Source organism: Psammomys obesus, unplaced genomic scaffold (genome assembly GCF_907164565.1).
Source record: "Psammomys obesus unplaced genomic scaffold, mPsaObe1.curated_primary_1811, whole genome shotgun sequence".
Classification (NCBI taxonomy): domain Eukaryota; kingdom Metazoa; phylum Chordata; class Mammalia; order Rodentia; family Muridae; genus Psammomys; species Psammomys obesus.
The window spans coordinates 812,198-823,947 of NW_026596064.1; the positions used below are offsets into that span (position 1 = coordinate 812,198).

General features: G+C 37.2%; 1 protein-coding gene across 2 annotated transcripts in view; it reads left to right on the top strand.

Annotated features, from left to right (window-relative positions):
- Positions 1-10,332, top strand: part of Klhl24 (kelch like family member 24) — a 30,887-nt gene extending 20,555 nt beyond the window's left edge. For both annotated transcript variants that reach the window (XM_055625020.1, XM_055625021.1), the window contains exons 4-8: positions 1,287-1,471; positions 2,545-2,663; positions 4,268-4,456; positions 5,712-5,900; positions 7,890-10,332. In XM_055625020.1, coding sequence (XP_055480995.1) covers positions 1,287-1,471; positions 2,545-2,663; positions 4,268-4,456; positions 5,712-5,900; positions 7,890-8,090 — 883 coding nt within the window. In that variant the 3' untranslated portion in view covers positions 8,091-10,332. The remainder of the gene's footprint in view (positions 1-1,286; positions 1,472-2,544; positions 2,664-4,267; positions 4,457-5,711; positions 5,901-7,889) is intronic.
- The last annotated feature ends 1,418 nt before the right edge of the window (positions 10,333-11,750 follow it).

Below are 11,750 nucleotides of genomic sequence, written 5' to 3' on the forward strand. Positions count from 1 at the left end.
AAGTTGGCAGAGCCTTAGAGCTGGGTTCCTTCAGTAATAGCAGCTTAAGAAACTCTCCCCCAACATAAAAACTTTCCTGCCAAGGAACTTGTAATGTTCATATCACCATTGCCGTGATAATAACTTGAATGGGTGCAAACACTCACCCCTGTGATTCTTCCACTCGCTTGTTCACTCACTCATCTCTTCTAGGTCTGGTCAATGCTGTCTTCTTTTCTTTAGATGACACAGACTTGAGAACTGTCTCTTTAAAGTTTAAAGTCTCATTTTTAATGCACACGTGGATATTATAATGGTTTGATTTACAGGGTTTTTTTTGTTTGTTTGTTTGTTTGTTTGTTTGATTTCCTATATTCCTAGCTGGACAACATGAGGACCTTGAACAAAAAATAACTTATTTCTGAAGAAACACTCTTAAATATATAGACTGTAGATTTATTTTTAGAACAAGCAGCAATGAAAAGTTGTAGAATTCTTGCCTTGGTAGCCCAGTGACCTGTTTTCAGACCCTAGTACTGTATCAAAATAAAAGATTTCAAAAGTCAAAACCCATGAAAACCAGTGTGTGGTCTCTTTCTAGCATCTAGTACCCAGGAGGCAGAGACTGGCAGATCTCTGTTCCAGGCCAGTCTGGTCTACATAGTGCATGCCCAGCTAGCCAGAGCTACATAGTGAGACCCTGTTTCTCAGTAAAAACAACCAACCAGAAAAGCCAGGTTTGGTGGCTGTAATCACTTATCTCACTCACTTGCATTTTCAGGATGAACATGACATGTAAGTCAGCCTGGACTAATGTTTGTGTGTGTGTGTGTGTGTGTGTGTGTGTGTGTGTGTGTGTGTGTGTGTATGTATTTTAAAGACACAAAGACAAAATTTAATGGCAGGAAGAGGCTGGTTAAGAGCTCTTGCAAAGGACCTAGGTTTGGTTCCTAACACCCACATGGTGACTCAGAGCTATCCCTAACTCCAGTTCCAGGCTATCCACTATCTCATAGGAACCAAGCATATACATGGTGTGCATACATATGTGCTGGCAAAACACTCATACGCATAAACCTAAATATTCTTTTAAAAAAAGAAAGTGTGGACATTTTCTGTGGCATAATGATATCACTAATAAATGTTCTCAAAGTAAAAAACTGGCAGCCTATACTATTTGGCACATCTGCAAGAATAAACTCAACTGCCTGTCGTGGTGTTTTTGTTGTTACGGCTTTGAACAATCTTGACTATATCTTAATGAATCACTTACATCGTGTGTGCATTCTTAACAATAATTATTTTAGGTCTACTGGCTATTCAGAGGTGATAGTTGTGGTTGGAGGCTGTGAACGAGCTGGAGGATTTAATCTTCCATACACTGAGTGCTATGATCCAGTAACAGGAGAGTGGAAGTCCTTGGCCAAGCTTCCAGAATTTACCAAATCAGAGTATGCTGTCTGTGCACTAAGGAATGATATTCTTGTTTCAGGTAAATAAATAATTATTACATTAGCTATCACTTTTGATGTGGATGTAGATTGTTTTTTAAAAAATAATATGTTGTTGAAAGTGAAATGGATATTTCAGGCAAACAGTTTATACAACAAAACTAAAAAGCTGTTTTACCCCTGAAAAACAGAACGACTTACAAAAGATCTACCAGAAAATGCTTTGGTCATGATTTTTTTTTTTTTAATGCTTTTGTGCACACTTAGAGTACATGTGTTTTAACTGTGTGTCCGTGCATATATGTGTGTGTACACGGGAGAACATAGACATGCCTCCAGAAGCCAAAAGAGCTCATCAGACCTCCTGGAGCTGGAGTTGTAGGCGATTGTAAGCTGCCTACATTCGAGTCCTCTGCAAGAGCAGTAGCAGCTCCCACTGAGCAACCTCCCCAGCTTCGAGTTACAATTTAACTTTACCTCTTTCCTCTCTTTTTTTTTGCTTTTTCTTTTTTTTAAAGGATCACTGTAAACTGTAAAGTTAACAGTATTCATACAATTAAACGTTTAATGCGCCTATTTTCTGACATTCTCTCCCAAAGTTTATTAATTAGAATTTTTTTATAAAATTCTTAACTTGAATGTATTTATTGTACACGATGTAGTCCTAAAAGTCAGACAAAATTATTTTCAACGACTATAGCTAGTATCTATGCTTTGAAGCCTGTTGACTGACAAATAACTTGATTGGCCTTGCAGATTATTATCTTACTACCCAGTGAAGAAGACTCTACCACATATACCTGATTTTGTGTGGTTTTTACGACATCTTTGAATAATCCTGCTATTTGTAGTTATCTGATGCCCGGTTTGTAAAACTCATTTTTTGTATGTTATTATTTTTGAGCTTATAGTCATTCTTTCTCAGACTAACACTTGGCTCGATTTAAATCTGTTCTGTGCAACTATTTCCATTACACTGTAGAAGGTTCCTCCTTTGTTTGTTGAGAAGATTCTGAACTTCTTGGATTGAATGGGCAAATTCTGCTTTTTTTTTTATCTATCTCTTGGTCGTATTTAGTGACATTACCACATGTACATTGTTTTACATTTTAAGGTGGAAGAATCAACAGCCGCGATGTCTGGATTTATAACTCACAGTTAAATATCTGGATCAGAGTTGCTTCCCTAAATAAAGGCAGGTGGCGTCACAAGATGGCTGTCCTTCTTGGTAAAGTAAGAGAAAAGGCTTTTATTACTACTGCTGGTAACTGTCCAAAAGAAATGCCACAGCTGCATCTTGCATCTCCCTCTGGGTATTTTGGCTTCAAATGGTATTTCCTTCCATTCCTAACCAAGATAAACAAAAGACAAAAAACTGTACTTTTTGAATAGATATTTTGTTCTCCCAATTCCAAATTTGTGGCAGTACAGCACATTTCTCACACATTGGAATCCAAATGCTTAAGAAGAACTAGAAAGGCATTATATCAGATACAAAACCAGGCCAGTGTCTAGTCTACACAACTTCTTTCCCTTTGACTGACTTTGGCAATCAAGCAGATAAATGTTTATCTTAAGTGGTATTATTTAGCCTTCTTTATTTGTACAAGAGAGGATAAAACTAAAATAAACTCTCCAACGTGTTTAGTTTACTTTCTGTGTGTGGGTGTATGTTCTGTGTTGAGTTGTATGCATATGGGTGTAGCCTTGAAGGCCAGAAAACGGTGCTAGAGCCCCTGGAGCTGGAATTAGCCTTTGTGTGGGTACTGGGAATAAAACCTAGGTCCTCTCGACTGCTAAGCATCTCTCCAGCCCCATAGTCACTTTTTTTTTTTTGAGACAAGATCACATTACATGTGATAAATGTGTAATGTGCAGTAGAAGTGGTGTTGGCCGCTGTGGATATACAGAGGCACAGAAAGTTAAATTGTGGACATCACGAAATGTGAAGTGTAGCATGACTCACTGATGGTCTAGAAAAAGGACTGATGGTATTTAAGAAGGCTAGAATATGGTTTTGAGAACCATAAAACCATGTGATAAATGGTAAAACCTTAGATAAATGGTAATGATGGAAAAAAGAAGAAAGGGCAGAAGTGAGAAATCATGGAAGACCCAGTCACAGGAAGACTATAATCGTTCATTAAAAGAAATATGGGTGTGAAACAGGAAGGCTTGATTAAACGTTTCTAATATGCCCCATGATGCACAAGGGATTGTTTAGCATGTAAGTTGTTTACTAAATGTTTTGTTTATTGTTTCAGCTGTTATGTAAATATATTGCCCTACCATTATTCATAGAAAATGTTGAGAAAGCTCTTTAAATTCACTGTGTCTCAGGTACTTTTCTAGATGCTATAGTTGCTAAAAGATGGGCTTTGTCTTTGGAGAGCTCACACTATAGACCCTTACTTACCTGGCGTTGTAGTTGCATGACTTTATTACTTTATACTCAAATATCTCATTGTTGAGTGAACAAAACATGAAAAACCTTCTTCCCATGGGTATGGTAGAATTCTGCTCCTTAAAACGGTTGAAAAGAAAACCAAAAAACCAAACAAACCACTGTCATTGTTAGACAGTTATACAGTAAAGAAATATATATTATGCCTGTAGTATGAAAATGTCACTGAAGGGACCAGAAGAGACCAGAAGAGGCTCTGTAACAGTGGTAGTAGAGGGATGCTAAAATATTTAAAAGGCTCAGAACACTGAGCTAAATTCACTGTAGTTACAGCTGTCAAGGCCTTGAATGAGAGGGATCCTAAAATTTTAATGGAACAGATAAACATTTTAGCCCTCACTAATAGATTCTTTGCCCTGTGTTTTCCATATAGGTGTATGTTGTTGGAGGCTATGATGGGCAAAACAGACTTAGCAGTGTAGAGTGTTACGATTCCTTTTCAAATCGTTGGACAGAAGTTGCTCCACTTAAGGAAGCAGTAAGCTCTCCTGCAGTGACGAGCTGTATAGGAAAACTGTTTGTGATTGGTGGAGGACCAGATGATAACACTTGTTCTGATAAGGTAAGGCATGTGTTTAGAGGAACTACAAAGGGGAGACACAGGTGGTTTGTTGAGTAGGTAGATGCCTATGTCACTAAGTGAGAGATCTTTAAAAAATTCTCTGACATCCTGTTTTGTGAGGGAAAAACATTGAATTTCAACTTGCCACAGTGACACCTTCATGTAGCCAGTGATTCAATGTGTATAACAAGTAGGATCAAATGTTTTTGAAATGAGGCCTAATCTCAGGGTTAAAACTCCAGTATCATCTACAGGATTTAAAACTTACATGCAACACAGAAAATTAATGAGCAAAATTAATAAGCACTAAATAATTATACTGCTTCTAACCAGGTCATTTGCTTTAAACCTTTGAAGGGTTTTGGTGTTTTGTTTTGTTTTGTTTTGTTTTGTTTTGTTTTGTTTTGTTTTGTTTTGTTTTGTTTTAGAGCAACAAAAAAGATTGTCTCAATAGTATGATTAGAGGATGGCCCAAAGTAGCTGCAATTCGTCCACCTCTGGGACAGAGGAGCATGTGCCATCCTGGTGTTTCAGTAGACACCTTTTTTTTTCTGGGGAAGAGTATCCAATGGCAAATTGGTTTAGCGGTGACAAGAAATTTCATCAGGCAATTTATTTTCTTATTTAAATGTTAATATATCATCAGATGTTACTGTGCTAGTGAGTTGGCTCAGTAGGTAAAGGTGCTTACCACCAAACCGGACGATCTGGGTTCAATCCCTAGATCCCCCAATAGAAAGAGAGCACCAGTTCTTCAAGTTGTCCTCTGACCTCCACATGCACGCTGCGGCCATAAACAAGTTACACTGAGGGTTTATGCTAACCAAAAATACACTCAGGGTAGGCTGCCTGGTACTTTTTGAGGTAAGGACTCCCTAAAAATATGTATTCATTAAGAAACTATATTCAGATTGAGACATAATTAACTTACACAGAACAATTTCAGAAAAATTTAAGACTTTTAGAGTATATAAGTAAACCTGGAAGCCATTCTATGTGTATTTTGTAACTGTCTTCTGCTTGATGGTAATAAATTAGCCTTTTTAAATTTTTTTCAAAAAAAAGAATTTTATCCTTGACGAAGAAGCAAGAATTTTCTTAATTCATAAAAATTTTAAAACAGACTAACCTTATTTAATTACTTGAATTACTGAGATTTCATTTTAACTATGTTCCTATATTAATATTGACATATTTTAAGGCAAATTTACATATTTGTTTAGACAGTTTACTCCATGTTTTTCTGTACTATTAGGTTCAATCTTATGATCCAGAAACCAATTCTTGGCTACTTCGTGCAGCTATCCCAATCGCCAAGAGGTGCATAACAGCTGTCTCTTTAAACAACCTGATCTACGTTGCTGGTGGACTGACCAAGGCGGTGTATTGTTATGATCCGGTTGAAGACTACTGGATGCACGTGCAAAACACGTTCAGCCGACAGGTAGAAGCACAGAGTCCAGATAGAACCAGTGTAGTGCTGGGGATGGGGTCCAGGCCTTGTGAACACTAGGGGAATACCCTGAGCAACATGCTCTGTCCCAAGGAATAGCTTAGTAAACTAACTACCTTTTAATCAACCCAACACAAAATACCCATTGTATTTAGGCTTTTGATTAAAAAAAACAAAAAAAATCAGCCTTCACCTTTTTCTGAATCTTGTTCCAATCTCTTGTCCTTTCTCTTTCATATTTCAGAAGAGAAGATAGCCCTCTATTTGTAGGCTTGTTGGTTGTTTTGTTATAAAGGAAATGGTTGAGCTTGACCTCATTCATCCATACACTCCACCTAAAGCCCCATCTTCAGAAAGGCTCCCAGCGTCCAAGGTCTTGGCTCTGCTCACCCTCCTCTTACTATCAAAATGCTGCTTCTAATATTGGAATTCTGTCTCTTCTCAAATCGCTACAGAAGATGAGATGAGAGCATGTTAGTGTGTGCATAGGAATGTGGGTGCCCAGAGAGACCATGAAGAGTGGGGGCAATGCCCCGTTGTTTCAGTTACAGATGATTGTGAGCTACCTGATAGGGGTGCAGGGAACCGAACTCCAGTCCTCCGCAAATGAAGCAAGTGCTCTTAACCCCCGAGCCAGCTTTCTCTCTAGCCTGCTCTCCCAAAATATACTTTTTCCACCTACCCATCCATTCATCCATCATCTGTTCGTCCTTCCTTCCTTCCTTCCTTCCTTCCTTCAGTTGGCTGTATTTTGTCTTTCTTTCTTAGTTTTATTGGCTGGCTAAATGGTCCTTTTTTTTCCCCCTATCTTCTTTCCTATCTTTCTTTCTTTGATTGGTTAGCTGTATTTTGTCTTTCTTAGATTGGTTGGCTAGACTGCCCTTTTTTCTTCCTTCTCTTTTTTTTTCTTTCTTTCTTTCTTTCTTTCTTTCTTTCTTCCTTTCTTTCTTTTCTCTCTCTCTCTCTCTCTCTCTGTCTCTTTTTTGACAGGGTCTCACTATGTAGCTCTGGCTGGCTTGAACTCAAAGATCTGCTTTCTTCTCCCTCCTCAGTGCTGAGATTAAAGATGTGTAGCATAACCTAGAACTCTTGCACAGATGTAGCCCATGGCAGCTCAGTATCCAAGTGGGTACCCTAGTAAGGGGAATGGGGGCTGTCTCTGACATGAACTCAGTGGCTGGCTCTTGGATCACCTCTTCTTGATGGGGTGGGGAAGCATCCTTACCAGGCCACAGAGAAAGACAACGCAGCCAGTCCTAATGAGACCTGATAGGCTACGGTCAAATGGAGGGGGAGGAGGACCGCCCTTATCAGAGGACTGGGGGAAGGGCATGGGAGGAGATGAGGGATGGAGGGTGGGATCTGGAGGGGATGAGGGAGGGTGCTAAAGATACAAAGTCAATAAAATATAATAAATAAAAAATAAATTTAAAAAAGAATCTCCTTATATAGAATACAATGTATTGGTGCCATTTCTGTGTCCCAGCCAAGACTTTCAATAACAGGATTTTGTTACTTTGATTGAAACCTGTTTCTCATTCATTTTTCAGCCTAAAGCTCTCTAAAGGGACTGATGTCCCTGTTCCTTGATCATGTGATAATTACAATAGCTTTCCTGCACTTTTAAAGTCTTGTCAAGTCTACCGAGCCTTTCACATCCTTAGCCTTTGTTACTGACAATGCATTTTAGCACTCACTTCAGTCATGTAAATATCAGCATTCATACATACAACAGGGTTTGGGCAAAAGGTAGATTAGCTTTTATATTATATTATATTATATTATATTATATTATATTATATTATATTATATTATATTATATTATATTTATTATATTATATTTATTATATTATATTTATTATATTATATCGAGATATTACATCTCCCTTTTTTTTCATGTTGTTGCCTTTTCAGTTTATTGTCAAATCCTTTATCTTCAATATTTAATTGCTTTTTTTTCTTGTATATTTGGTTAAACAGGAAAACTGTGGAATGTCTGTGTGTAATGGTAAAATCTATATCCTGGGTGGAAGACGGGAAAATGGAGAAGCCACAGACACTATTCTCTGTTACGATCCTGCGACAAGTATCATTACAGGGGTAGCTGCAATGCCCAGACCAGTATCCTATCATGGCTGTGTAACTATTCATAGATACAATGAGAAATGCTTTAAGCTCTAAAACCCAGAATACCTCACACAAGAAGCCGCGCCAATCCAAGAGGAAAATTTAAAAAAACTACCAAGTGAGAATGACTCTCCTTTGTGCCCTATGCAAAAAGAAAAAAGAAAAAGAAATAATCCTGATGCCTTTCTGCCTAAAACATCAATATTTCAAGCTGCAATAAATCCTTTCCTGTAATTTGGGTTTTTAAATAATGGTGGTTAAAGCCAGGCCAGTACACATCTTTAATCCCAGCACCCAGAAGACAAAGGCAGGTGGATTTCCGAGTTTGAACCCAGCCTGGTCTACATAACAAGTTCTAGGCCAGCAAGAGCTGCAGAAGAAGACCTTGTCTTAAAAAAAAAAAAAAAAAGTAATTTGGCCTATGAGTATACTTTTGCATCTTTGAAAAACTATGTGGGGTAGGAAATAATACCCAGCTGTAAACTTCTTAGGGATTTGTGAACCGTCTTAGGATGTTTATTTCTTTTTTTGTCAATTTTGTAGAGAAAATTGCGTGACTGAATCTTCATTTAGGTTGACTTGCCTGATGTTGAAAATGTTTAGAATTCAGTGTGAGAGGAAGAAATTAGTTTTAAATATCGCTGTCACTGACTTTATCCATACTGGTTAATTTCACTGAAACTTTTTGGGTTTTGTTTTCTTAATTGTAAAAATGTAGTGGCAAATCAGCTGCCATAAAATACCAAATTTTATGACTTTATAGACTGTTCTCTGATATTAAATACTTTTTTGTGGGCTTATGTAGGATATAAAAGTAAGGAGATTTAAATTACACATTAATTCCTAAGGAAAAATTAAAATAACTATCAAAGAAAAAAAAATGTGATCCACTTTGGTTCTCAGGGTATTTAATGATCTTCTGTGAGTCCACTAACAAAGTTCTTCCCTTCAAACTAACAGAGGAGCTGAAATCCCTTTTATAAAGCCATGCAGGTAATACACACCTGTATTTGGGATTTGTATCCCAGCCATGGTAGTAATACACCTCTATCCGAAATCTGGAAGGTACATCAAAAGAAACCAAATTAAGGCTGAAGATTTGGCTCAGTGTTTAAGAACACTTACTATTTCAGGGAACCAGGTTTGGCTCCCACCCATATCCGGTGGCTCAGAAAGACCTGTAATTCTAGTTACAGGGAATCTAGCACCCAGTGACACCTACAGGCACGTGGTACACATAAATTCACACAGGCACACATAAATAAATAAATCTTAAGTAAAAAAAAAAAATGTGTTTTGTAATACTGCTGTAAGGAAAATAAGAGCAGTTTTGCTCTCTACCCCAGCAGAGTTTGACATTACTGGTGCAATGCTTTGCTGAGTACCCTGCCTCCTTGTAAATAGCTTACCAGTCTAGGAATGACTACTGATTCCTTAGAAGCCTACAGCAGAGCCCACTCTTCTCAGTGGGGCCGCTTGTTCATAAGTTAGCTGAGCCACTCTGGCCAGCAACAGTTCCCAGTCGTCTGAGAGAAATCTCTTATTTGGGAGCCTTTGTATAAAATATTGATCAACATTTTCAATTTTCTATCAATTTTTTTTCTAGTTTTTCACCTCCATCTTATAAAACTGACCAGTTTTCCAACGGAAATATGAAAGTTTTTCTTAGAAATCTAAGTGGATACAGCAGGAACCAGTACGATTAGTTATTATAACTTCCGTGTGGACGGATAAGGATTTACAAGGCCGTAGGCCGTAGGAGGTAGTTTGCTGTGTTTAACTTCCCAGTCACCATTGTCTCCCATGCTATAACATACTCCTTGTTGGTGATAATAATATCATTAGAGTTCTGTTCAAATCAAAAGCCTACCATTGGCAAACGCTTTCTTCCTCATCTTAGGAAAATCGCAACATTTTGTATGAGGCATTCTTAATTGGAATTTAAATTTTGAGAAAATGTTAAAAAGTTCACTTATGAAATTGTTTTCAAGTCATAAATTTCAAATGATGGGCTAACTGTAGAAGCACTTCAGAAAACAGTTATCTGTCATTTGAGGCGCAGTTACATGTGCAACTGAGGGTATTTGTACTATAATTTTATCTGCATTGTACTTTGGATAATGGGAACTATTTAGTTCAGAAATTCATAATAGTAAAGTGTGTGAACAAAAGTGTTTTGTAAATGCTTAGGAATCTACAAATGATAATTGTTATTCTAGTGTATAATTGTAAGACCATGTCTATTCATAAATATGTCATATAAAAGACTTACTCAAAGTAAATTTGTATTTTAGTATTTTTGTCTATTGTAAAAGTATTATCTACATGTATTTTGTAATGTTTATCTTTCATATATCCTTGTGTTTATTGTAATTAATTGGAAAAAAGATCTTGAAAATCAGAATTTATTTAAACAAATTAGTCTTTCTTTATGTAATTTAAAACCACATAAATTGAGTAGTTGCAAATTATGTTAAAGGTCACTACAAAGTATCTTGAATCCTAGACAATAACTTGTTAAAGCTACCCAAATGATATTTTAACTACCATTAATGACTTATCTTTCTTCACTAATTATTGACAGATAATGGTGGTAAGCCCTGGCTTAAGAAAAACAGGGTATGATTAGTCTATTAAAAAGGATATAGCAACCATCTTGGTGTCAGACTATATTCATTCTGCCATCCCGTAATTGGCAGGGTTTCTTTTGATAGGTGATGTTTCTATGAGCCTCTAAGTTGGTATTTGTATGTGTTTATATGTAGATAGTGTACTTGTGTACACACATCACAAGTACTCAATGATTTTTGCAGTTTAATTGTCAGAAATATAAAGTAAAATATTAGTTGATTATATTCAGTTCATTTGGATAAGACTAAATTTGAACACTTGTAGAGTACTCATTGCTATTGAGACAGGATTTCTGTAGCCTGTGCTAGCCTCAAACTCTTGGCATTTCTTTGCCTTCTGAGTGCTACAGTTAGTAGTGGAAGCCAGCACCAGTTTTCTAAAATAATCATTTCATCTGAAAGTGCAGATCTGGTCACGAGGACCTATGCACCTGCATAACAGCAGTTACAAGGTCAGAAAGCAGACCTGGAGAGAAGTTTGCAGAAGCCAGTTGGAAAGAACTGGAAGGTATGTTTTGTGGATCAACAGAAAATTACAGTTGGTTTTTGTGTGTATTTTTTCATGTACTTGAATCCTTTTACAAGTCTTCTCCATGCATGCGACAAGGTGGTTGTACTTCCTCCTCTTCTTCGCTGTCCCCACTGACTTTACTAACAGGTAGGAATTGGATTTTCAGTAGCCATTTATCATAGATTTGGATCCACGTGTTTACTCCATTTGAATCAGGTTTAAAAAGGTGTAAATGCTCAGGGAGGGCGTTAGCTTGTGACTGTTGCCTGTTTGGGGTGTGCAAAGTGCTTTCACTCGTGCCATTCAGTTGATGACTCTAGACTAAAATTTTTCAGAAGCTTCACACATGGCAGTGGTTGAACATTTATTCTACTTAGAAGGATGACAATGCTTTGTGAACTGATACATTCTCCTGGCAAATATGAATTGTTTATGTATCTGCTGTCAGACTCCCATTTTGAAACTCAGGAAAGACAAAGGTGGTTTTCGTACTTTTGTCAGTGTCCAAACTGGGTATGTGCTGCTTTTTCTTGATCTGACAATATATTTTTAAAAATCACTCAGAGCCCATAT